Source organism: Falco punctatus (genome assembly GCF_963210335.1).
Source record: "Falco punctatus genome assembly, chromosome: 3".
NCBI lineage: Eukaryota > Metazoa > Chordata > Aves > Falconiformes > Falconidae > Falco > Falco punctatus.
Window position 1 is genome coordinate 62,683,743 of NC_137582.1, and position 27,980 is coordinate 62,711,722.

The 27,980-nt window shown below is 40.0% G+C and overlaps 2 protein-coding genes across 5 annotated transcripts; one reads left to right on the forward strand and one right to left on the reverse strand.

Annotated features, from left to right (window-relative positions):
• Positions 1-717: 717 nt before the first annotated feature.
• On the reverse strand, positions 718-16,943 carry CEP76 (centrosomal protein 76). Its single transcript, XM_080378102.1, has 12 exons — positions 16,763-16,943; positions 15,431-15,586; positions 15,007-15,088; positions 14,417-14,641; positions 13,148-13,333; positions 11,239-11,336; positions 10,468-10,596; positions 7,539-7,730; positions 5,457-5,623; positions 2,883-3,216; positions 1,492-1,709; positions 718-1,118 (listed from the first exon to the last, which is right to left on the reverse strand). The coding sequence occupies exons 1-12, from the start codon at positions 16,823-16,825 to the stop codon at positions 980-982; spliced, it is 1,989 nt and encodes a 662-aa protein (XP_080234228.1). The 5' UTR covers positions 16,826-16,943; the 3' UTR covers positions 718-979.
• A 44-nt stretch (positions 16,944-16,987) lies between these two features.
• On the forward strand, positions 16,988-27,972 carry PSMG2 (proteasome assembly chaperone 2). 4 transcript variants are annotated; one of them, XR_013926543.1, is made up of 8 exons: positions 17,002-17,164; positions 18,828-18,999; positions 19,642-19,700; positions 22,372-22,490; positions 23,819-23,992; positions 25,226-25,346; positions 25,764-26,998; positions 27,933-27,972. XR_013926543.1 is itself a non-coding variant. In XM_080378131.1 (8 exons), exons 3-8 carry the CDS (start codon positions 18,891-18,893, stop codon positions 25,854-25,856), a joined length of 675 nt encoding a protein of 224 aa, XP_080234257.1. In that variant the 5' UTR covers positions 17,067-17,164; positions 18,169-18,312; positions 18,828-18,890; the 3' UTR covers positions 25,857-27,972. The 4 variants fall into 4 exon arrangements, 3 of the variants coding, with proteins under 3 accessions (XP_080234256.1, XP_080234255.1, XP_080234257.1); XM_080378131.1 differs by adding an exon at positions 18,169-18,312 and having other exon boundaries at positions 17,067-17,164; positions 25,764-27,972; XM_080378129.1 differs by having other exon boundaries at positions 25,764-27,972.
• Positions 27,973-27,980: the final 8 nt, after the last annotated feature.

The following is a 27,980-nucleotide window of genomic DNA, read 5'->3' on the forward strand; positions in this document are numbered from 1 at the left end:
GAAGAAATCAAACTATTTTGGATTCTTCAGCCTTGAAAGAGATGCCTGGAGTCCACATAGTGAAAAACATCAGAGGCATGGTACGGAGGTTCAGTGAGTCCAAATGCTTGCAATTTCTCAATGCATGAAGACTAGAAGACACTCGGCAAAATAATGACCCACAGATTTAAGACAAAGAAAACCATCGATGGATAATTAACTATGGACCCAAGTTTCAGAATCAGACAAATTCATGAATGGTTGTTAAGCAAAATGGCCTGGCTACAACTTCTACCTCAGAAATTTCCTAAGCTAACCTTAGGAAAAAGGCATCAGGTTAAACCACTTTACCTAACCTAGCACAGCTATTCACATGTTCAGATATCCAGTTCTTAGTCTTACATTAAAAAAATCCATAAATTATTAAGTTCATAGGTGAACAAGAATACCTATACCTGACTGAACTGTTCTTCCAAGCTGAACGTATTGCTAGGTCCAAGAGAAGCAGAAATAAATCTTCTTGTGGAAAGGACACATGCTTAAACTTCAGTATTGCTGGATCTCCATCACTCACAAAGTACACCCTGGACGCTACGTGGAGAGGAGAGGTAAACCAGTCTCTTACCCCTGGAGAGGCAAACCAGACTTTTTTTCTGAATGAATTCTTGCACCAATTCAGAACTGCAGAAGAGAAGCTAGCATTTTATGCAAACGTTTTAGTAACTTGACCCACATTCCTCCGAGTATTAAAAGTAACTTTTATTAAAAATAAATTATCTTTATAAATACAATCATTACCATGTAAAAAATCCTCTTCAATACACACACGTGGTATTCAAAATCAGTGTTATTTCTATGAAATACAATACTACTTTTAAATTGCATAATTTGATACCCACATATGTTATTTTGCAGATCAAAAAAGGTATGAATGATTACGGGGTTTTTTGTTTTTTGGTGGGTTGTGGTTTTTTGGGGGTTTTTTTTGTTTGTTTTTTTGTCACAGGACAGACCGGTATTTACAAGCAAACATGATCCAGACAGCACATGCAGATTCAGGGTATGTAAACACTCGTACACGAACTGCAAGTCGCACTTGATCTCCCCTACAACAGATTATTTCTTCACAAAAAGGAGACCTATATGACAAAAAGAAAAACAAGAGTAAAAGATATTACTAAGCTATTATTAAAATTTTTGGTTACGTGCAATTTTAATGTGACTGACACTTAAATGAGTGTCATGAGTCTGTCATTACAAATAATAATAATTGTTCTATATTGTTCTTTCATTTAACCCATGAAAAGTCTACCGTCACTTAACTCACTAATGCAACATAAAAGCTCAGTACCCCATGACCTCTTACATATGCCATACAATTCTTCTAGTTCTAACTTAAGGAAATTAATTTTCTTTAAATTTCATTATCAAAAACCGGAGTTGCAATTCATAATTAAGTATTACTATTTGGTTTTAACATATATATCTATATATCTTCACACTTAAACTTACCGAAGACATGTGGCAAATGCTCTTCTGGCATTTCTGTATACAAAATGGATAGGAAACCCTTTAAATGTGTGACCGTCAGGTACTGCTCTTCTTACCGCATCTTGAAACTCTTCATTTCCTGCAGAAATACCTGTTGTGCGTTCAAGTTCATAAGCTGCTAATGCTGGTGACAACAGATAGGACAGATGGTCATCCCAAACAGTAGAAAGGCCAAGATCCTGTGAGGCAAGTGACAGAATGATGACAACTGTGCAGAATGAACATCATGATAAGACTAAGCTTGCACGCTGTACAGATTCAAATAAATCCATTACAAATCTTTAATTTGTAGATAATAGAAGTGAACCCACGAAGCAGCAAGATTTGTATATTGACTCACACATCAACAGGAAGAATAAAACACCACCAACAAAATACAAACATTTAGCAAGAAATGAAGTTAGACTACTAGACTAAAACGTGACCAGCAGAGTTGGAACCAGATGTTTTACCTAAAGTATCTCTGCATGAAATGCAAGAAGATGGTGCCTAAATACACAACAAAAATCTGGGAAAGATCAATCATGATTCACCTCATATTTTTCTAAGATCTCCCATGGAAACCCACTCCTGAAAAAACGATGTGCAACAGCGCCTCAAAACACATGACACATATACACGCACCTTCTCCTCCTATCATCTCAAAAATACAAAGAAGGAGAAAAATCTACCATGTACGCATTCAGTGCTGCATGAGATCCAAATTCTGAGAATTACTTGCCACCCCAAAGGTTGAGCATTGGGTTGGAAGATAAAAACAAAAACCAGCAAAAATCCCCATTAAAAATAGACATAAGCTATAAGGGGTTTTAAAATACCATCTCCCTCTTATCCAGCACAAAAGAATAATTTCTGGCACATTACGTCTTGCAAAAATCCTGACAAAGGACAACACTAACTTCTAGAAGTTCTGATTCTGTAAAGCAGTCAGAGCAAGAGCATGAAAGCTTAAAGCCTGCTTTTATCTAGGGACCAAACCCATTTGTGATGGAGAGGCAAAACCTACTAACAACCAGATCTGATCTTCCTAGCTCTTTCACAGACCACTCATAGGTACTCTGCAGTAGGCTGAAGATCACAGACCTAGAAGGAGAGGCAAAGGCAGGGTGGGGGGAAAAGCCCACACATGAGGCTACGAAATACCACTGCAAATAGAAGTATGACATATAAACTAGCTCAGTACAGTCTTTCCAAACAATTTTTCAATTATTTCACTTTTTAGGTACCACATTACTTCAAAAGCTGATGGAAAACACATTGCAAAGAATTAGGTATGTGAACTAACAAATGGCTATCCAAAACAAGTATACAGTAAAAACACGCATTCAATGACAATCTTTAAACAGTATTACCTTTCTGTGTTCAGAAACCAGTATTCTCAGCTGCACTTCTATCTCGTTGCTTGTTACTGCAGCATCTATTGTGGAAGCACACAGAGGAGGAAAAGGGGGAACCGAAGACACTGTTCCAGGGGGACATACAGATTTTATTGCTTCTCCACTCATGGGTTTCCATTTAGATTCATCATGCAGGTCAAACACACAGACCTCCACAGCATCAGAGGGCTGACAATTTCCAAAGAACTTCTGATGGTTGAAGATACAACCTATTGTGCGATAAGGATACAGCGGCTTGGGTTGTTCAACTAGTGGAGGGTCATCAGGGTTGATAGATCTGTGGATGTACCTAATCAAAAACATTCAATTTCTTATTAATACACCTTATTTCAAGACAAGGTAAAAATATTTAGATGGGACAGATTTTTCCTTCAAAAATATAAGCAAAATTTGTTAACTCCTCCCCCCCATGGCATTCATTTATTTACAGAAAAGTAATTATACACATTTTAGAGGCCCAGCATACAATGAAACAATACATCAATTTTTCTCTTTAAATCCAAAAGAATAAGCTGATTAGTCAAGCAGATACTCGACAACAATTAAATTTTGCAACTATAACAACATACCCATACAGTTGCCCCACTACTCATTACATTTGGAGATACAAATCTTCAAATGCTGGTCATGGGATACACTAAATTGCTTCTTTTCTACACTGGCTCTAACAGAAGCTTTAGAATACAGAACAACTACATGTGCCCTTCTAAAATTACTCAAGTGAGTGAGTCATCATGGGCCCCAATGGGATGCACCCCATAGTGCTGAGGGAGCTGGCAGATGTTATTGCCAAGCCACTCTCCCATCATCTTTGAAAGGTTGTGGAGAACACGAGAGGTGCCTGAGGACTGGAGGAAAGCCAGTGTCACTACAGTCTTCAAGAAGGGCAAGGAGGAGGACCCAGGAAACTACAGGCTGGTCAACCTGCCTTCCATCCCTGAAACTGCGATGGGCCAGCTCATCCTGGAGGTCATCTCGAAGCATATGGAGAAGAAGGTTATCAGGAGCAGTCAACATTGCTTCACCAAGGGGAAATCATGCCTGACCAACCTGATGGCCTTCTACAACAGAATGACTGGCTGGGGAGGGGAGGGGAGAATGGTGGATGTTGTCTACCTTGACCTCAGTAAGGCTTCTGACACTGTCTCCCATAACAGCCCCGGAGGTCAGCTCAGGCCGTGCGGGCTGGATGAGGGGACAGTGAGGCGGATGGAGAGCTGGCTGATGGCAGAGCTCAGGGGCTGTGACCAGCAGCGCAGAGCCCAGCTGGAGGCCTGTAGCTGGCGGGTTCCCCAGGGCTCAGCGCTGGGCCCAGCCCTGTCCAACGGGCTCACCAGCGCCCTGGGTGAAGGGGCAGAGCCCTCAGCAAGGCTGGCGGTGACACAGCCCTGGCAGGAGCGGCTGGTACCCCAGCGGCTGCGCTGCCCTTCAGCGAGGCCTGGGCAGGCTGGAGAGCTGGGCGGGGGGGACCGAATGCAGTTCAGCAAAGGGGGTGCCATGGGGGCCTGGGGGGCATCGGGAGGAACGTGGCCAGCAGGTGGAGGGAGGTGATCCTGCCCCTCTGCTCTGCCCTGCTGAGGCCGCACCTGGAGCGCTGTGTCCAGTGCTGGGCTCCCCAGTTCAGGAGAGACAGGGAACCACTGGGGAGCACCCAGCGGAGGTCTGTGAAGATCATTAGGGGACTGGACCTTCTCCCTTGTGAGGACAGGCTGAGAGAGATGGGCCTGTTTTTAGCCTGGAGGAGAGAAGGCTGAGAGGGGGTCCTACAAATAGTTTAAGGGCAAATGTCAAGAGGACGAGCCCAGGCTCTTTTCAGCGGTGCCCAGCAACAGGACAAGGGGCAACGGGCACAAACTGCAGCACAGGCATCTCCATCTGAATATGAGGAAGAACTTTACCCTGAGGGTGACAGAGCAGTGGCACAGGCTGCCCAGAGAGGCTGTGGAGTCTCCTTCTCTGGAGACATTCAAAACCTGCCTGGACACGATCCTGTGCAACCTGCTGTAGGTGACCCTGCTTTCGCAGGGGGTTGGACTGGGTGATCTCCAGGGGTCCCTTCCAACCCTGACTATTGTGTGATTCTGTGAATCTCGGAAAACTTGCAGAGATTTCTGCAGGGGAAAGAAGTAATGTAACACTGATTTCACAGATTATATGAGGAATAAAATATGGGTTGCTAAACAAACATGTCAGATTTCATCTGCTTCTTTACACATGATGGCAGCAATAAACACATGATACCACGTCAATGGCAATCAGCTGTCATAAGACACAAAACGGTTACTATATGGTATTAAAGCCACTGAAAACTCTTGAGGCCATTAGAAACTGTTGAAATATTTCACCTCACACTGAATCAGTTATTTTCCAAATAAAAGTAGTACACAGAAAAAAAAAAAGATTCAAAGACAGAAGTTACCTGGATTATATGACAGAGTATAAAGATAAAAACAAAAAAAGCAACAACAAAAATATCCCACACAAATTTCAATACACATTGTTCAGCTTTCTTATATTGCTTTTACTCACCTATGTCCTGTTAAGCTCTCCCAAAAAGTAATTGTTCCATCAGTTCCATAAGTCATTACCCAAGTGTGGGGGACTCCTTTTGCTTTTGTTCCAACACACACAAAGGCTTCCAATCCAAACCCAAGAAGAAGACTGCACAGAAGGTTAGCATGATCTTCACAGTCACCCTAGACAGTAAACATCAGTAAGTTGGTTTGAGTATCAGGCATGGATAAATCTTAAAGAAAGGAAACCGTGGTACTTCTCTAACCATTATTTAACAAGTCATGTTTCCCTCCTGTTTACGTATCAGAAGTCAGGATTTTAAGGTTTAAACTTGACAAGTTTTAGTTTTCTGTAATAGAATAAATTGGTCTAAAATGTTATGTTCTAATGATAGACTATTTATAATTTTTATTCAAATATAGTATACAATACTGGAAAACACTTCTTATAACAGTATCTTCAAGTAATCCAAAACCAGAATCTATCGACCCACAAACACAAAAGCAATATTCTAATTAAACATAAAAACATGTATAAAGCAAATACCTGAGGTAATACTGAAAATGACATGATATTTTCACACAGGAAATTTAGTCACTTAGTAAAATGTAATTCTATTGTTATTTCACTGTGTTGAATGTGTTGTCAAAGTTCAGGAATTAAACAAAGATAAAACGACCTCCCCCACAGATCTAACTATAAACCAGCTCAGTCATGTGTAGTGCTTTTCCCTTCAGTCAGCAAAACATTTCTTTCATAAATACATTACCACCATTGATAATTCACAGAAAACAATTCCCAAATGCGATGTCTAATATTCCTTGTCTCTCAAGTCCTTCACAAATGTTAGTTCTAAAGCAAGAGCAAAAATTGCTCATGCAATGAAGCCTTCATAATACTAAGCGGAAGAGTAAGGCTCTCTCAAATACTATTCAGAATGTAGAAAATGTAAAATTCAGTGTTGTTGGATGTATCTATTCTTTACACAGACAACAAAATCTTCCCATGCCACAGTGTACAAGGGAAGTATGCAGAAAACTAGGTTTGAACAAGTTTCTAGTGAGCTTGTGTTCATTTAATAATGCCACACCATTTTCCACAAGAAAAATAAAATGGTCCAGCTGGTGTCTCAGGTGCTAAATACAGCTGTTTTCTATACAACTTTCCACTTCTGCCTTGGAGGAAACCCTTTCTCTGTGCCTCCAAACATAATGGTCCTCAAGCTCAAAGCTGCTATCATCATCTCCATCTGAAAGCCAGTGGGTAGCCAGTGGTGCTTTTATATGCTACATATGCATGATACAGTATTCAGAGACAAGAACTAATGCCTGTTCTGTATAGTCTTTGAGACAGGTCCGAAAACTGGGATACAGCTCCTGTTGCCAAGACCACCACATCTTTTTAATACAAACATCAGTGACATTATTTTTGAATGCAGAAGTATCTCAGTGGTAACGAAAAGCAATACACCACTCCAAAGGGGCATTAAAAGGGATCACTATTACTTTTATTCATACAACAGAAGAGCTATAATACTGAATCAGTTACAATTTGTTTCATTTATTATAGTTATGTGATACAAGTGTCAGATCACCAAGAACTAGGCTGAAACTTTTAGTGCAAATCCCTACCTTGCAAAAACGGAATGCAAAGACTGTCAGTGTATTTTAGCCCCTCTAACCAAAAAAAAAACCCAAACCAAAACCAAAAAAACCCAGCAAAAGAAAAAACCCAACCAAAAAAAACCAGCAAAAGAGACTTTTCAACCACTTTTCAACCATTCCTGGATTAGTCCTGCACACCAGCAGGGATTCACTGAATTATATGGGATCTTAGAAAAGCAAAGAAAAGGAAGTTCATCTGTCAAACAAATGTATTGACAAAGACACCCCAACAACAGCAGTAAAGGAAGTCAGCTCCAAAGCCCTCTTGTCTACTATTTAACATCTATTTCTCTTTAGAAAGATCTTAAATTATTTTAACAGAATTATCCAAATTCAATTTAATTCATGTATTTGCAGCCTGTTTTAAATTACTGACTTCTGTTAGAATGTGGTACCAACTCTATTGTGTCACACAAGGACTATTTTCACATACCTTGTTTCTACATAAAAAAGCAAGAAGGGTGCACCACTGTTCTTGTTTGCCACCACCTCCTCCAATGACAGGAGCTCTTTCATAACCCAGGACACTGACAAATCGCGCTGCTTGCCTAGGTGTGTCAAGTAACCGGCCCGCTCGAAGTGGTCTGACATATGAACATACTGGACGGTTTACTCCATTTTCATCCTGAACATGTAAAATATGCTTATTTGCCAGCCATGCAAATATCACAAAAGATTCATCTTAACTTGGACTGTCTTTTTTTGCAACGGGATTTATTCTTCCTGAAATAAATATCACTCATAAATACTAAGATGCAAAAATACTTGTACAATTAAGACACAAAACCATTAAGGCAACTCATTTAGAGACATTACAGTTATGTTTTTCTGCTGGCTCTGTCACTTATAGGACATTTCAGAATAAATGTTCAAACACCTGGAGCAGCACAGGCTGCAATTATTTTCTTAAATGGGTGAAGAACTGTTCATGCTCCACCTGCTATCAATTTCCACATTATTGCCAAGGAACAAAAAAAACCCCAAGAAAACTCCCAACAACCAACGAAAAAATACAGACACACAAAAACCCACAACAAACTCAAAAAACAACTCCCCCACAAAACATTAAATACCCAGCAGCTGATGTTAGAATTTAGAAGGTGTCTACTTCTGAATTCAAATACCCTGTCTCTGGTCATAACACTGAAAAGCAATAAAACTTACTCACAACGAAGTAACTAGATTAACATAAATTAAGACAATAATAATATGAAGAATTTCTAGATTCTTGGAAAAATGAAAAAAAAAGATGACTGGAAAAGGTATGATTTATTACATGCTGCAGGGAAATATTGTGATTAGCAACTATTTAGAACTATTTCAAGAAGTACAGAACTCTTCCTCACTGGGCTGAATCAGTACTTTTCTATTCATATATTTTAAAAAGAGATCAAAGCCTTTCAAAATGCCTGCAACTTCAGGTAATTATGGTCTCGCATTTTTACTGTAGTCACATATTATCCCCACTGAGGTTTTGTAATGCTTTTTCAGCAGGCTGGTGCAAGAAAAGCAGCATTTATTTGAAGCTGACTGGAATCCTGTTGAAAATTATTTCACAGCTTGAAAGCAATCAAAAAAATCACTGGCAGGATTCACTGTTCAATATAGCTTTATGTGTATAATGCATGCTTCTGCATTACACATGAAAATGGACAATAACTAAATTAAAAACAATTCTAATAATCTCATTTCTCTTTCCATAAATAAGAAAGGACATTTAGCGCAGCTTTACTAACATTTGCTGTGGCCAGCGGGAGACTCAAGATAAGCTCTCTATAGGTACTGAACTAGCAGAAAGCCTAGTTCCTATGGCGTTCTGAGAGCTACCAGTTTCTACATTAGTCTGTAACAAAGAACTTAGTCCCCTAATCCTATTGACAAACTCTTCCCCTCCAACCTTTTTTCTAACGCTACTGTAGCTTTCTAGGTGCAGAAAGTAGGATACTATTAATTCATACATTGCTTTATTTTCAAAATAGGGTAAGTCCCATTTTCACCTCATGTCCCCAACCAAACTCCCAGTTCTCGAATTCCCTATTTAATTATGTATTTGTTTCTCTATATATCCTGCTCTGAAACACTTAAGGCTTTGTATTGGGTCTGGTTGAAATAGAGTTAATTTTCTTCATAGCAGCCCCTATGGTGCTGTGTTTTAGATCTGTGACCACAAGAGTGTTGATAACACACCAGTGTTTTAGCTGTTGCTGAGCAGTGCATGCGCAGTGTCAGGGCCTTCTCTGTTTCTCATTCTGTCCCCACATGGAATAGGTTTGGGATGGCCAAAAGGCTGGGAGAGGACACAGCCAGGACAGCTGACCTGAACTGACCAAAGGGATATTCTATGCCGTATAGTATTACATTCAGCAATAAAACTGGTGGGGGTGGGCAACAGACTTTTCTAAACCTGACCCTGCTTTAAGACAAGCTGAGCATCAGCCTGCTGGTGGCGAGTGACTGTCTTTGCATTACTTTTTTCCTCACTCTTCCTTTTTTTCTTTTATTTAATTACTAAACCATCTTTATCTCAACCCATGGCTTTTTCCTTGCTTTTGCCCTTTCTATTCTCTCCCCCATTCCACTGAGGTGGACTGAGTGAGTAACTGGGTGGGGGGCTCAGCTGCTGGCTAGGATTTGGAAGTTCACATCACTACTTAACGCCCACAGCACAGCCAGAATGGAAGTTGTTACTTCACTGAAGAAAAAGACTAGGCATAGATAACTTCAGGATGTTACTTTGAAATAATAAGCTACTGTACTTTATCTGTGCTATGACAAGTGCTACTACACAAGCTAAATTCATACCATGGAAAATGCAAGGATCATATAATTCCTTTTTCTGAGGGACAGTTAACAAGAAGCAACTGACACAGTAATTTATTAGCCTACAATACTTATGTCCGAAGCTATCAATACTTATGTCCATAGCTATCATGTGCTATTAACCGGACAGATTGTTTTACAGACCATACAGAGCATCTGTTCTAAACAGATCTAGTAAGTCCATTTCTTGTAACTGTTTTATCTGGTATAAAGTTCGTTTGAAATAGTTTGCACAGATCATTTAAGTCTTTGCCCTTTGTGAGTAATCAAAGAAACAGACTGAACAGGCTTTATCACCTTGTACATCAGAGGTGGCTGGAGTAACCCCCTGTCTGCAACATGCTGTTTATCTTCAATACAGAAACAGAAGTTCAATCCTAACAAATTTCATTTTTTGCATGATACACCGCATGTAGTCCTGACCTGAATGTAACCATGTCATAAATCTATACAGATCCTATGTACACATTAACTTCAAAATAAATCAAGAAATAAAAAGGTAACATAAAGAAAGGATCTGTCTATTTGTAAAAATTACAAACCTGTGCAAAAATCTTTACCAGCCTTACATTATGTGTAGGCCTAATCTGCAGGTATTCTCTCCACCACTGTTTAGCATACACAAGAAATAACCGTTCTTTTTCTGCTGTTTTCTGACGTTCCAAAGCAAACTGTAAGAAAAACATAATCAATCCCATACATATTAATTCCAAATAGGAAAAACATCCCCATCATCAATAAGCACATTAACAACAAATCCTGGCATATGTAAAATAAAGCTTAATATTTAAAGTGTGCCATGCAAATGCTGAAGAATAGCATGTTTTACACGAAAATCCAATGAACAAAAATGTCAAGTTACATTTCTTCTTTGTAGGCTCATATATCAAGCTTGACTGAAGTAGTGTTCATCTTAAATGACACACTTCTGTACAGGTCTGCTCAGCTTTTGATGTGCAGAAGAACATCCGCACACACATTCAGGCCAACATTTACTGGCTTACCAGGCAGAACAGCTGACTTGAAATTATTGTTTCAAATGGGAGAGCAAGAAAACATACACTACCTGAAGAATTAGGTATACTGCATCTTTATTTTTCTAAGTAATTAGAAAAAATACTAAAGTAAAATTTCAAGTAACGTTCAGTATAAACAGATTTTTTAAAAGTTAACTATATTTAAATTGAATGGAAAAAAAGATGTTATCAAACATTCAAAAACACACAGCCCTCAACATCTACAAGTAGTTCTATACTGAGCCTTCCCCTTCCCCCAATAAAAGAATAAGACAACCCTCCCGGAAATTAACTTACTTGAGTATTAATTATTTCTGGAGATAATGTCTTACTAAGCTGTGGATACATTTCCATTCTGATGTTTAAAACACCAACAGAAACCTTCGATTCTGTACCTTTGAACCAAAATAAATTTCAATCAGTTCTCTCAAATTCAATTTACTAAGGACATTTCAGCCAGGAAGGAGCAAATAATTAAAATAAATATCTTGGCTATATAATCACACACACGCAAATATCTTAAATATACGCAAAATAAGTGTCTTTATTTAATTTTCAAACTCAAATGAGGCTGTAAGAAAGCATCATCTGGCCAAAAAAGCAGACATCTAAATCTAAGATAATTATCCAAGGCCCTCTTTGCAGCCAGTACTGGGACATATGAGATGAATGGCATTCTAGAAACATCTAGAATAGGCATCTAAAATAGAGTACGAGTGTCACACACTGTAAAAGTGCCTATTCCTACTTATTACACGTGTAGCTCAAATTTAAGAAGTTGGAAATCAGTGAATTTCATCTTCCCCAAGATACAGTTTATTATGAGGGACCCCAAGTGCCATACAAATGGATTAATCAACTTAAGAAAAACAAAACAACAAACCAACCTACCACAAAATCCCATAAACCTAATGTTGTTGCACAATGCTGAAAATCTGAAATCACATAAAGAACAAGAAGCACTACGAAACAATAGAGATGGGATTATAAGCAACACAAGCAAAACCAAGCCTCATATAGTAGTTTGTCTACTTGAGATGGTAGCATGCTTTGATGTTCTTGATGCATTTTGTACAATGACAAGACTTCAGAAGAGAAAAAGCCCTGGATTTACTGGATTGATAGTTTATTACTTGGAAAAAAAGCTAATGATAATTAGATTTAACTCCTCCATCACACATTTGAGTATTAAACTCAATTTATTTGTTACACATTTCCAAGTCATTATAAATAAAAAGCTCTCCATTGGAGAGACTATACAAACCCAAACTGCTTACTAAAGTTTTGCCAACACCAGCATTTCCAGAAGGAAATGAAGCCAATAAACATATTTGCAAATATGCTTACTAGATTTGTGCTCACTGGATAAAACACTGCACCAAATCACGACTGCCCCAAAAAGCAGGCAATAGTGATAAAAATCAGGAATAACTTACGTAGTGTATCCAATCTTCAAAATATTTTGAAGGTATAATTTAATCTCTTTTGGAACTATCAAGAACTGCTCACCTACCTAAAAGGTAGAGAAACTGCAACAAAAAAATACTCAAATGACCCAGCAGCTACTAGCTGACCAAACTCTGGGATTGCTAGCGTAGGAAATCATGATAGATCAAGTCCTACATCTAGTCTTTATCCACTAAACTATAATATCCTAAAAACTTAGGTTGGAACTCCTAAAATGTGGTGTAAGGCAAGTGATACACAAAAATACGCATGTATACTAAGTGCTAAGCACCAAAAAAAGAGCTATTCAATCCTCTTGTCAGAAAACATGCTTCCAGCTACTGGAATAAATGGCAGCACAACAGAGATGACTTTGTCTAGCAGCTGCCAGTTTGCTATGAAAGGGACACAAGCGGACTTTACTCTTCAGTGCACCGGTCCAATCTATTGCTGGAGATTATTTGGTTGATTTTTGTTTGGTTTGTTTGTTTTTGATAACTTCTCCAGACTTTGCAGAAAAACAATAATGGGATTTCCCACATGGGGACCATTATTACCACAGGATCTGGAATACACATTTCTAGTATTTTGGTAACAGAAAAATCTGAGCATTAGCCTCTTAGGCATTTTCTAAGTATATCTTATAGTAATCTATGAGTTTAACTAAAATAAACGACATCATAAATACTGCTTTAAACTTATAAGAAACTCAGTACCCAATATTTTAAGTCATCATTACAGCCTTATTATTTATCCTTACCTACACCCTGGAGTTCAACAGCAACATTTGTTACACCATTCTCTGCAGCCAAGACAGATCGCCACTCCAAGAAATAGGATGCTACTAGTGTTGTCTCACCAAATGTGTCTGTTTTGACCAGAACCATATGCACTGGATCACATACAGATAACATGGTGGTTGCATCCGCCATTTTACTTCCATCACCTGCCATTATTAAACCAAGATAAGATAGCATGAATATATTATCATCCCAAGTCCTCCTCAAAATCAAAAAACAGGTATGCATTTACATTCATTGCATACCAAATGCATTCATTTAAAAAAAAACTTGCATCCAGAAGTGTAAACAATGATCCCATTTTAAAAACCAAACTCAGTTTAGGAAAGAGCTACAGAAATATTAGTTAATTTACAGAGGAGATAAAAAGATTCCTATAGTCAAGTACCTCAGTGTTCAACTGCACAAAAATACAAAATGGAATTAGCATTTAAGAAAATAAAGAATATTAGAGCACCATTAAGTAAAAACAATTGAAAAATATTCTTTTAATAAGTTGGAATGCATCAGGTCCACATATATACTATATATCGGTATTTAGGAAACAACTTTCTCTGTAATTAGGCTTGATCCTATGATATAAAACGCTCCAAAGAAAAACAAGTTTTATTAATTCTGCTGCTCATGAATTTGTGGTATATTCACTCCCTTCCCCAAGTCCAACTTGTCTTTCTCTCTGTTCACTGATGTTCCATAAGCTACCCCAGAGTTCTACAGGATTCACACAAGATTCAGAAGTCTTCTCACAACATACTTAGCTCCTACCATGTTCCCTTGGTACCAACAGAAGAACAGTAACACAGGCTGCAGATGACTGACTCTTCTGCAGGTTTCTGCCAGCTGGTAGGCAAACTGAACTCACACTGAAGTTTTTCCTTCCATGCAATGACAAATTTGCATCTCCCTTCCTCACTTGTCAGCACAAAGTTCATGAAACTCACAGCCACCATAGTATCTCTTACCATCTCTGAGACTATGATCTCACTGTTGATTATGGATAAAGTTGGTCAAATTTAAAAGTTATTTTAGAGTGGAAAAGGAGCAAAAGAAGAGGCAAGAGTGGAGAAAGATCTGTAAGTGGTATCACCTAGGACAGTAATTAGTTCTCTTAGGAAAACACATTAAAAATAGGAAAGAAAGCCATTAAATACTACGAAACATATTTCAGAATAACTGAAGTCAGAAAAAAAATCTGAGAACATCAGCTTTAAACCCACAATATTCCTTACCTAGGATATCCTTGTGTACTTCAAGTAAAAAACCATCATGAAAATCTGGCTCACAGGCGCAAGGTACAGGTTTAGAACGGAAGCGCTGGTTTCGAAAATGTAAACACAAAGTGAAGGTAGAACAGATTTGGCCAGGCAGAGGCTCCGGTTCCTGAAGATGTTCCAGAAAAGCTTTTCCACCCAAAACCTGAAGGTAAAGATACCTCCGTGTTGGGTCAATGTTAGCTGTAAAGCGCAGCAATAAAAATGAAGAGACTACAAACAGATCTTAGGAAGTATGTTAAATATCAGTTAACTAACAGGAAATTATAAAAAACAAACTTTTTTGAAATAGATGCTTAGGAGAAAGTGATTTTAAAATGTATTGGAAGTTATCTTAATGTAAAACAAATGAATATTTTTTTTAAGTCACATTTTATGCAACACTCAATTTCTCCTGCTTCTATGAATTTACTTCCTCTAGTTAAGCAAGAAAAACATCCACCTTTACACTAGTTCATACTGGATTAGTAATTCAAAGTTCAAAAATCACAGACTTCAAATTTCTCTCAAAACCATGATCCAAATATTAAAATAAAGAGGCAACATACTTTTTTTCAAAAGCGGTGGTTCTCTGTCAACAAAATGCGTCGCTGGTTTTGGAGCTGAAGTCCTCACCTTTTCATTCACATCCTGGAATTACAATTAAAGACTTTTTAAGGCGTCAAGGGATGCAACAGTACTCTTACTGCAGTCTTCAAAAATTAAAGAATCCTCTGTTTCAATGGAAGACCTTTCCCCAGGTATGCTCCCTTTTAGTCCTTAAGATGTAATGAAACTAAACAAATACTTTCACTTTCAATGTAGTATTACAACTAAACCAATTTTAGCATATGCATTAAGCTGTTCTGCTCCTATTATGTCACAAATCAGTAAAGCCATTACAAACCTTAAAAAGCAGCAAGCTTACACTTTGTTAAAACAGTCAGTAAGAGGAATAAGCAAAAATATTTTCACTCTTTAAAAGCTACTTACAGTTACAAATTTAAGTTCCTTCATGACATCATCAATGATTCCTCGTTGTCTTAAGGCTTTTATCAGATCTTCTGTGGATAACTGCTGATGCTCAGGTGCTAACTCTTCACGTATAGTCTCAGCAAGAACTTCTCTTATCCTGCCATGGACATCCATCTGAAAGAAAATTCATACAAATAGAAGCTCTTTATATGGTAGCATCTATGACTAAACAGTCACTCTGTAAGACTAAGGGTATGCTCCTAGGAACACAGAAATAAGTACACCAAAATATTAAACCTTTCAGAACTAATCAAATAAGTCACTACCTTACCAAAGCAGTTCTACCAGTTTAAAACATCACGACCATACCAAACCTGAGCATTTTCACTGCTCTTGACAGCATCCCCTGCCTTGAACTTCCCTCCTTACAAAAAGGCCTGTAAATCCATCAATTATAAAATGGTCAGTTTTGTCTCCCTCAAAATTCAGGCTCTGGATAAAAGTTTCTCATTTTTTAAGGGAAAAGGTACATCTATATATACGTGTAGGCCAGGCACAAAAGTAGTAAATATCCATTGCAAGCTTTGCCTGTGCTCAAAGGGAGATCAGATAATTTCTGTCCTTCACCTCGGCTGTGAAACGGCGTGGGTTTGTAACGCTTGAAGGATGTTAAGGCCACAGCCACCGGGACGTGAGATACTTAGCGATGTAAGAGTTAAAGCATTCGTGTTTATTCGCCAGGCAGTTCAAGACCCAGCCCAAGCACCTCGCTCAAAGAACAACAAGGAGAAAAAAAAAAAGAAAAAAGAAAAAAAGGCAAAAGCCTCAGCCACAGGATGCCGAGCCGAGTCCGAGCCGAGTCCGCCGCCCAGCCCCGGGCCTCACCCCCGGCTTCCCCCCTCGGCTGGCACAGCTGCTGTCCGCGGCCTACCCTGGACGGGACAGCGACACGGAGAGAGAGGGAAGGAGCCGGGGGCGGAGGCAGCCTCAGCTCCATCTCGCCGTAGCTCAGGGGAGAGACGAGGGCGAGCAGCGGTGCGGCGGGTAAAAGGCCGCAAGCCAGGGCTGCGGTAGCCGAGAGCGCCAAGGGCCGCTGGCCCTCCTGGAAGAGGACGCAAACGTCAGTGAGGCCGAACGGCGCCCGGAAACCATCCCAGGCGGCTGAAGCAGGGAAACCAAAGCAGGACGATGGCGCGGAGCGAGCACACCTCCTGCCCTGCCACCGCCTCAGCGGGCACAGCTGTCGCCAAGGGCCGGGGGCCCGCACCACCGGCACGGGAAGCGGCCAAGCCCGGCCGGGTCCCGCTTCCCCTGGTAGGGGAAGGCGCTTTACCGCGGAGACAGCCCCACCTTGACCAGCTGCTGGTGGATGATCTGCTTCAGCTCGGAGGCTTTCTCCGGCGGCAGCGACATGGCGGCAGGGCCGGGACGGAACCGCGACGACTCCCGCCCCGGGAGGAGGCGCGGGGGGGGGGGGGCGGGGGGCCGCGCGCCATGCCCCGCCCCCAACCGCCTGCCCAATGGGCGCCGGCAGCTGCGCGAGGCGGCAGGTTACAGCCGTTACTCCCGCCCCGCTGAGGAAAGGTCGCGGCGCTCGCCACCGCCTCCTCCTCCTCCTCCTCCTCCTCCTCTCTCTCCTCGCTTCCTTCCTTCCTTTCCTCCCTTCCTTCCTTCGCGGCCGGTATGTTTGTTCCTTGCGACCGTGGCGGGGGCTCCGCCAGCTCCGAATTTGAAGGCTTCACTCTGCTTATGGTAAGTCGCACTCCTGCTTCCCCCCCACCCTCGATAGGCCTGAGGGGGCGCTGCCCCAGCGGGGCACCCCGGAGCGGGCGAGAGGGACCCGCCGCTGCCCGGGGCCCGGGCGCTGGGGGCTTCTCCCCGCCCTGTGGGGCGCGGGCGGGGGCCTGTCTCCCTGACTCGCCTGCGCCTATGGGGAAGGAGGAAGGAGGGCTGCGGCGTTCTCTCTTGCGCGGGGGCCGTCCCCGGGAACTTGCCCGCGGTGAAGCGGAGACGAGCTGGGCTGGCGGCTGCAGTGCCCGCCCGTGTATCTATCGGGTGTTCTGCCGGGTAACAGAGGATTTGCAGGGGCCGTCCCGGGGCTGGTTCCTGCAAAGCTTAATGCAGTCTCTCCCGTTTCTGTTAATTTCTACCTCCTCAACCCCCGTTTCATGCTCCTGTGAAGCTGTTATGTGCCTATGTTATGTTAGCTATATGCTATTGCTCTGAGATGTCAGGTGCTCCACGTGTCATGTTACAAGGTTTGTAGTACCTGTGGGTTGCCGCTGGAATAAAAGTTTATTTTTGCATTTAGAGGCTGTATGTAAATGTTTTAAATTAAAAATTCCTCGTTTCTGCTATATTTAAACTCCGATTAGGATTTAAGAAGTGCTTAAATCTCCTTCATACATGGTATGAAATCAATTTAAATTATCTGCCTGAGATTACTTTGTTTACTGTGGGGCAAGAGTTCCACTGCAGGTTGCGAAGTAGCAAACCATTATTTTTCCTACTAGTGAGTCCCTTTATTCCTTAAAGGTAACCTTACGGCATTTCAGCGGGGGCTGCACAGCCTGGGATGACTCTGCAGGCTGCACGGGAAGTCAGTCCGGCTCAGCTGACTGCAGCGGGAAACACATCACTGCTGTTCTCTTTTGTCTGGGCGTACCAGGTTATTGAAGACAAGCCAGTTTGTAATGACACTCTATGTCCACTTTCACTGTGAACTTACCAGCATCAAATTTGGTGTGTTTCTACAGTTGGTGGCGGCAGCAATTCATAGATGCAAACTTGCTTATAAATTAGAGGGAAGCAACTGAAAATTTTACCACTGTCTGCCTGTAATGTGTTTCTGTAGAAGGACACAAACTCTTTGAGTTTCTCTTCCTGTGCCATCATCTTAGGTCAGTATCTGCCCTGATTGGTGATAACCCATGGTAATTCCTATGAATTGAATCCAAGATGACCCTTAGAATTTTCATCCTTACAAAATGAAAAACAACCTGCTCTCGTATATTGGTCAATTTGAGATTGAAATGTTTAGTATGTAATGTCATTATTACTGTTAGTGTCATTGAGGCCTGCCAATCTTGGCATTAGTCATTTTGAGTGACTTTTTTTTACTCTATCCAAAAATTTATCCCTCTGTATCTGCAGGGAGAAGACAAATTTCCAAGCCTTTTAAGTTTACTGTGAGACAGGATTATTCACAGAAGTGGCCAGGATGGTTTTTGTGGGACAGGGACCAAAGTCTGTATTAGTAATCTATTAAGAAATAGTAACCATTGTCAAAGGATGAGCAGCCACTTTCAGAAATCATGTTTGACCAGAATTTAAGTAATTTAAACTTCCACTGTTTGAAGAGTATCTTATATGGTCCGTAAAACACACTGTAATTCAGTAACTTCTGCTATTTTAGCCAGCAGTGTCGGTGGGAAATGTTGGTCAACTGGCAATAGATCTGGTGATTTCCACGCTTGACATGACTAAAGTGGGTTACTTCTACACTGATTGCTTGGTGCCAATGGTTGGAAATAATCCATATGCAACAGCAGAAGAAAACTCAGTGGAGCTGAGTATAAATGCTGAAGGTGGGTATTGAATGCTGAAGGTATTTGCAGGCTGCATAAGGTGCAAGAATGTTACTTTTACTTTTTTGTTGATGTTACATTTTGCTTGTGTAAATAATGTTTAAACTACAATCAGCAGTAACTTCAGTAACTTACAGATAAGAATGTATTTACGCTTCACAGAAGAAACTGTTACTATTGGAATTTTGGATAACCAATTTGACGTGTGGAACCAGTAAGTAATGTTGAATTTCAAACATTACAGCGCAGCCAAAACTCTGTGGGTTTAATCCAGAGTAACATGAAGTGTGCGTATATTTACAGTAAACTGCTGGAATGCAAGCTGAATTTCTGGTGTGGAAGGATATTTATCCTCTTTTCTTCCTTCCTTCCCACCTATGTTGGCCTTTTTCCTTATGTGGTGTTTCTCCTTCTCCCCCCTTAAAATTTTTAGTTTCTTTATACTGATAACCGCATTTCATCTCTTTTTTCCCCCTATTAAATAACAGAAATCTCAGGATAATCTGAGAAATGTCTTCATATATTTTTCTTCACTCAGTCCTTTGAATTTATGACAAATGAGATTAAGACCAGTGAAGACTTTCTAAACCCAGATCTCTTTCTTGCTTTCTTCATACAAACCTTAATTATTTCTTGTTGTAGTGTATTCGTTACCTTCAAAGAAACTTGTCGTTCTGCAGATCAGATCACCTTTTATAAAGGTATGTATGTTCATTGGTTGTTCTTACTTCACTATTCAGTTTGAATAGTTCTGCTGGCAAATAATATAAGTGGCCTAGCAAAATATTTTTCTACTTTGTGCTATAATGTGTTCCGCAGTTAATACAGTTTCAGATAACAAAAACTGACTTCTGCATTCACTGAAGGTTGTTTTGGTTTTCCAGGCCCCAGAACATCCCAGCTATGTTAGTAGATTTTACTTAAATATGTCCTTAAATATTAACAGTCTTGAAAATACAAAATGGTCTGGGTTTTGTCCATTTTTCTTTTTTTTTTTACATTTATTGGTTTTGTGTGGGTTTTTTATTGTAACGGCTTAATTTTTGGTGTCACTCCAATTTAATTATTTCATAGTGTTCTATGTTAAACTGAATCATAGAATGATTTAGGTTGGAAAAGACTTTGGAGATCGTCAAGTCCAAACATTAACCCAGGACTGCCAAGTCCGTCACTAAACCATGTCCCTAAGCACTGCATCTATGCATTTTTTAAAGACTTTCAGGGGTGCTGATTCTACCACCTCCCTCTCTTACAATGCTTTACCACCCTTTCAGTGAAAATCTTTTTCCTAATATCCGATCTAAACCTCCCCAGATAAAACGTCATTCCTCTTGTCCTGTCACTTTTTATCTGAGAGAAGAGACCTACCCCCGCCTGCCTACAGCCTCCTTCCAGGTAGTTGTAGAGAGCAATACGGTCCCCCCTGAGCCTCCTTTTCTCCAGGATAAACCCAGTTCCCTCAATTGCTCCTCATGAGACTTGTGCTCCAGACCCTTCACCAGCTTTGTTGCCCTTCTCTGGACACACTCCAGCACCTCTACATCCCTCTTGAAGTGAGGGGCCCAAAAATGAACGTGGCATCTGAGGTGTGGCATCAGCAGTGTCGAGTACAGGGGGACAATCACTTCCCTAGACCTCCTGGCCACACTATTTTGGATACAAGCCAGGATGCTGTTTGCTGCCTTGGCCACCTGGGCACACTGCTGGCTCATGTTCAGCCAGCTGTTGACCAGCACCCCCAGGGCCTTTTTCTGCCAGGCAGCTTCCCAGCTGCTCTTCCCCAAGCCTGCAGCACTGAGTGGGGTTGCTGTGACCCCGGTGCCGGGCCTTGCACTGAGCCTTGTTGAACCTCACACAGTTGGCCTCGGCCCATTGGTCCAGCCTGTCCAGATCTCTCTGCAGAGCCTTCCTGCCCTCAGGCAGATCAGCATCCCCCCCCAGCTTGGTGTCATCTGTAGACTTACTGAGGGTGCACTCCATCCCCTCATCCATATCATTGATAAAGATGTTCAAGAGAACTGTCCCCAATACTGAGCCATGGGGAACACCACTTGTGACTGGTTGCCAGCTGCATATAACTCCATTTACTACTGCTCCTTGGGCTTGGCAGTCCAGGCAGCTTCTTACCCAGCATAAAGTCCCTTTGTTCAAGCCATGAGAAGCCAGTTTCTCCAGGAGAACACTGTAGGAGACTGTGTTGAAGGCTAAGGTCCAGGTAGACAACATCAACAGCCTTACCCTCGTTAACTAGGTGGGTCATCTTGTAGAAGGAGATGAGGTTCATCAGGACCTGCCTTTCATAACCCCATGCTGGCTGGGCCTGATTCCCCAGTTGTCCTGCATGTGCTGTGTGATGGCACTCAGGATATCTGCTCCATAACCTTCCCCTGCACCAAGGGCAGGTCTGTAGTTCCCTGGATCCTCCTGTCTGCCCTTGAAGATGGATGTCACAGCTGCTGACCTCCAGTCTTCTGGGACCTTACTGGTTAGCCAGGACTGTTGATAAATGATTGAGAGTGGTTTGGCGAGCTCTTCTCTCAGCTCCCTCAGTACCCTCAGGTGGGTTCTATGCAGCCCCATAGACTTGTGTGTGTCTAGGTGGAGCAGCAGGCCAGTAACTGTTTCCTCCTGGACTGTGGGGACTGCATTCTTCTCCTCCTTATCCCTGTCTTCCAGCCCAGGGGGCTGAGTACCCAGAGAGAAGCTGGTCTTGCTATTAAAGACTGAGGCAAAGAAGAAATTAAGTACCTCAGCCTGTTCCTCACCCTTTGTGGCAAAGTTCCGTGCCACATCCAATAAAGGATGCAGATTACCCTTGGCCCTCCTTTTGTTTCTAATGTATTTATAACATTTTTTGTCATCTTTTATGGCAATGACCAGCCTCAATTTCAGCTGAGCTTTTGCATCTCTAATCTTCACCTTGCATAACTGCATTCATTATGTAAAAAATGAAGAATTTAGAGTTACGCATTAACTGGACAGTGGCTATAATTAAAATAAGCAGAATACCATGCCAGAAAAAAATTTGTGCTGTGGTTTTTAGCAGTTCAAAGTGGAAAACTGTGATCCTACCATCCCATTTTACTCTAAAGCTTTTTCCGTTGATATTGGCATGCAAACTTGGTATTAGTGTTGTAGTTAACGTGGTCTTAATGGTAATTTTTATCATTGTATGTGTAGTTTTGATTAAGCAAACAACCACAGCAGTCCTCTGCTTTTTTAAAAAAGTATGTGAAGCTGAAGGCTAAATGGATATGAAGAGAAACTTGCATCACTGCTAAACATTATATGTAACACCTAGTATTGTTGGCTTTTAGCTTTTTTTTTAAGGATACTATATTTTTCACTTTTTTTCTCTGTCTTTGCATAAAGAACAAGTACAGGCCATTCTGTCAAATGCTGCTTTCTTGGGTGAAAAGTAGCAAATGTGCCCAAGTCGTTCTTCTGTCTAGCAGCCATGCCTACCAGCGTGATGATGAGCAACTTCTTGGGTATGTTTGTGTCATTAAAAGACCTAATTAATGTTTCTGTTCTTTTTGACAGACTGATATATTTCCCTCTGCTGAGTACTTTTGACAGGGTTGTTACTTGCCTGTGTACATAGGTCATAAAATACTTAATACGCTATTAAAACATTACGTTATATGGGATTAGTCTCTGAACTTTGTTAGTTACTACTGTCAAAAGTACCAAGCAAACAATAAACTGTAAGTAAATTGCACTAGGCCTGCACTGTCAGTCAACAGAGCCTCAGTTTTAACTTCTTAATTTCTTGTGTCTGTAGGTATTGTCAGGGATTAGCTACTAACATACAGGTCATAGATTAGATTTAAAAGTTAATTAGAATATTAGTTACTTACCGCTTCATCATTCTATATTTTGAATGTAGTAGTTGTATGCATGTAGTAAGTAGTTTGAATATACAGTCAAATCTGTAGATTTAATGTAAGTTGTCATTCTTTTTTCATAGGAAGGTATCAGGTTTGGTTTTTTTGGTTGGGAGGCAACTGCAAGGTTCAGAGTGTATTTTTATTAGATATTACCCCTTTAAAAGACAAGCATTACTTGCTGATTGAGGACATCATATTTGGTGATTTAACAAAAACAAATCAGTATTTTTGCAAAAGAGCAGTTATCTTCAGGCTGTATAAATGCAGAGGGCTTTAAGGGATGTTTAGGTCCATGCACATTCCAGATACAGTTACCAGTGATGTTTGCATGCAGTTGCAGAATGGCCAGCTAACATGGAATGAAATGAGAGGGTCTGATGGTTATTCAATGTGGTCTGAGTCATAAGGTGTGATTTAACACCCTACCCCAGCACCACAGAATAACTCTCTTAAAGCAGTTTCACTAAAGAGTGAGGGTAGCGCATTCAGAAAATGCTTAGACTTGACTGAAGTTTGCATATATTTGCAGTGTGAGCTTATTTAGAATACTGTATCACAATGAAGTCCAAGTTTACCCTAACAAACTTTAAATTAATCACCTCTTATCTGAAGGAAGAAAAAGCACATTTTATTTGTAAATAATTTTAAGCAGTTCGCCTATTATCTACTTACGTATCTGGTACTTTGCAGTTATTTGAGCCTCTAAAAAGCTGGTATCTTAGTTCTGTTTGGGGCAGAAAGTTGAGTAGCTTGTACTGTTTTGAGGCCACAGACAACTTTTTTAACCTTGATTCGAGGAGGAAGGAGATGTCAGTGCAATACATTGGAGATGTGAAGTCCTCAATGCTTGCAGCTTTTTTCCATCACAAGTAATAACATTGGTAGTGTCTTTTATTGTCACACTAAATGTATTCTTGATTTGTTTCTAGGACACCACTACGCTACCTACTTACACCTGATCTGGAGAAAGCATTTGGAGGCCTTATGCAGGAGCTGAACTGGAAAGAAATGGAAAAAGTAGCAGCTTACCCTGGAATAAATGATACAGAAAAAATTCTACATATTCCTGGAGGTGGCATCACAAAACTATTGTTTACTGAGAGGTGAGTTGCCTAAAGATAAGCACAGAAGGATATCAAAAGTCTTAGTTTTGGTACATGGGTAAAATTATCTTTTAAACCACTATGTAATAGGAAGAGGAAAAAACCCTCTTTTCATAAAAAGGGCTTTATAGGAATAGTCCAGATCAAGCCCATAATTAAGAGGGGAAAAAATAGGGAATTCTGCATCATAAAGTTAAAATATTGTAAAAACGTAAGTGAATGGGCTAAAGGAAAATAATGAAGTCTTTACAGTTAAGATTGTCATTAATCTGGTATCTGATTTTAAGCAAACCACAATTTATAAGTAGTAAAATTCCTGTACCTGTGATACTTTAACTAAAACTGTTTCCTGTGGCAAATAGTTCCATTGTCAGTTGTAAAAAAACCCCAACAAATAAACCGCCCAAAACCAAAGAAACAAACAAAAAATCCATTAAGAATGCATTAAGATTTCAGGGCCAGCAAACAATCTGATGTGCGGGTTTTGTTAAAAGGTGTATGCATCAAAAGCTGTGCTGAATGCATGTCTTCAGTTTCAAATTTTGGGTAGTAACATGCGCTTGTTGTGGTACAACTGTGTTAGCTCTGCAAAAGGTGTTTGTTTTGTCAGGTGGAAAACTCACCTTTATATTTCTTTAGCTATTGTTTTTGACGCCTGTCCAAATGGTTGCGTCTAAAAGCAGGAGAGTTAACTGATGTCTTGCTTACCTTTGTACTGAGTTGAGTATGGAAACAATATACAGACACAAAAGAAAAGACCTCCCAGGACTCTAGGGAAAAAAAATAAAAAATATAAACAGTCTTAATATCTAAATGAGAAAGTTGGGAATCTTTTGAGTAAAGCAGTGATGTGCAGCCTCCAAAACTGCTGTTTCTGTACACAGAAAGGTAAGGAGTAATTGTGTCAAAGGGTAAGTGTAAATGCCCCACACAAAAATGCAAACTAGGTATGTAACAGAGGCCCTGAGTAACTCTTCCATGACCTAGGATTCCTGCCTCACAAAGCAAAGAACAAATTCAAGACTAAGAAAAAGAACATGAAATGTGAAAATGCAGTCAAAGAAGTCCAGAGAGGAAAAAAAAATCTCTCCTATATATGCATACATTTCTATTTTTTGTTTGGCTTTGGTTTTTTTAACAAGCCATATGCAGATTGTTGTTGTTCTTAATACATAAATATAATTGTTCTGGATTTAGAAAAGAAATAGAAATGCCTACTCATTTTTGTTGCAGCTGTTCAAAAGGAATCCAAATGGCAGTTCTTCTGAAATTCTGCTCAGAAGGGGACAACATCCCTGATGCATTTGCTCTTGTTAACTATCTTAATGAATGGCTTCAGCTAATTAAAAGTGAAGTAAGTGCTGTTTGATCTAGAGCTCCTGCTTTTGTATTTTACATCCATTATTTTCATTTTTCTTCAATCTGGAACATGAAAAATGTTACTCAGCTGAATTTCAAAAAAGTTAAAAATGTATGGCTTGGGTTCATTTTAGCCCTTGTTCACCAAGGATACACCAAATTAAAGATATATTTTGATTAAAATTTCCCCACCTGAAAAACTAAACCTAAATAGCAGGGGGCTTGTTTGACAGGTGCAGGGAAGAGTTGTATAAAGGTTTAGTCAAGCTTGATGTTCCAGTACTCTTTTCTAAAGCAACCTACAATGATACTGACATTTGAAATGCTGCCCATTATTTCAATACCTGTGCCAGAGACAGTAGCATTGTTACTATTTAAAACTTAATGAATTACACTGTGGGTTTTTTTGCAGAGCAACAGTTCCACAGATGCTTCTTCACAATGGAAAATACCAAGTTCTTGGCGCTTACTTTTTGGCAGTGGTCTTCCACCTGCACTCTTCTGATCAATTTTGAATTCTTCTGTAAGTTGCGTGTGCAGTTTCAAACATCCCTGGAGAGAGGGATTGTTTAGTAATCACCAAGTAACAGCAGCTTCCTCTTTTATCTATATAAATTCTTTATTTAAGAAAAACTCCTTTCATGTATATGTGTAGCTAAATAAAGTAAGGTAACTTTCACAAATTGACCAAAGAAATATGTGTATTGAATAATTTTAGTTGAATTTTTTTTCTAATAAAATATTTAAAAAAAATTTTTCTTTAGTTAAGTGTTATTGTTCTGGAAAAGCTTATGGTTCACCTTGTTAATGTAGCTGGGAACTTGAGATTGATGTGAAGGCATAGATCTTCTTATTAAGATAAAACCCTGCTCTTCCATGTCAACTGTAGATCTTAGCTTTTTTTCAAAACCTGCCTGGTGATGTAAGTGAAGCTCAGGAGTGAGCTAGTTCTGCCATCTTTTCCCAGTGCTGCTGCAGTAGCTTTGACTGGAGGTACTGTGAGTGACAGCAGCCTGTTCTATCTTTTCTGATTTAGTTCCGTTATGTAATTTCCATTCTGCTTCCAAGGGTTGCAGAGATGTAAAACTAAAGCTTTCCAGGTAAATGAGCCACCTTAGACCGATTTGAAGATTAACACAGTGCTCTGAAATATAAAGGAATTGGAATGTTGCCCTGATAGCAGGCAGTCTGGTATCTGTGTATTTTGTAAGCTAATTTGAGACACCAGTTGTGTGATGTGTAATTCATGCACTTAACATTTATAATGGTATTTGTTGCATTATTAAGCTAAATGTTCAATTTTGATCTTTTGGAAGTGCTTCTTCACATCAGCTTATTTAAAAGTAACTAGAAGTTCCTAAGACTTTATGAATTACAGACATGAAATATATACAGGGTATAATTTAAAATACTAAGTTTGCTAAATAGATTTTAAAATTATTTTTTTTTTTGGCCAGTAGTACAATTGATGAGGAAGAGAACAGCAGGAGGCCTGAAGAGATCTGTTAAAGGTGTAGGAATAAGATTCAGTAGTCAGCTTGGCTTGAAAACCTGTGCCTGTTGGTAAAGAAGAGCAGTTCAGTGAATGTGACTGATCACCCAAAGGATGCTGTATTGACTATCTTTTCAGGTTGTTGAAAGTTTGAGGTGAGAATCATACTGAGTGCCTGTCACAGGGGACTAACATTTGAATGAATATTCAGTTACTGATCTTTTTCCACAAAACAATGAGAAATTTAAGTGCTTCCCAGTCTTAAGTCTGCTTTACAGAAGCAGATAATGCAGGGCAAACTGAATCTTGGAGAACTGATATGTGGAGCAAATGCTTCATATAATGGTATGTCCAAATACCTTCAAATAATGTTGTAAAATGTAGGTGTTCTCATGTTAGATATTGTATTTTGAGTCAATCACAAACCTAAATATGTGTAGAACAATGTGAGCACAAACTACCTGCTGCTGGCGTTAGAACTGGAAAGGCTTCATGATTACCTAATGACATCTGCAGTGGTTTTGTTTTGTTTTTTAAAGGTTTTAATTGTATTGTCACCAAAGCTTCTTAAAACTAAATACCATGCTAGAAAGGTGCAGTGATCCTTTGCTCATATTAATAAGCTTTTACAGTAGTAAAGCACAAAGATGCCATGTTTCATGAAGTTGCCATGTTTTGTGGTGTAAAAAAAAAATGAGCTATGAATAGATTTAAACTGTTCAGGAATGACTGATGTGCCTGTGATTGTGAATCAAAATAAACTTACCTGAACAAAAAAGCAACTTGCTACAACTGGATGCAAGCTACAACCAGAAGCTGAACCAAGTAACACGACTGAAAAGATCACATTAGTCCAAGCTTAAAGATTTATTTTGGCTCATGGTCTTGTAATTGTTTTACAAGAAGCTTGTACAAGAAACAAGAGTTTCTATAGGCAAGTGGAAGGCTGAACTTTTGCAGCCTGCCTTCACATAGATCCCATCGCGGTGATACTTCATGCTTGCAAATACTGTTTATTCAAATTTTGCTTTTTTTAAAAAATGACTACTGACCTAAACATTCTTCTGATGTTGTTCTTCGTTGTAATAGATTCTCTGTGAATGTAATAAATACATCCCCTGTAACTGGACAGCAGTG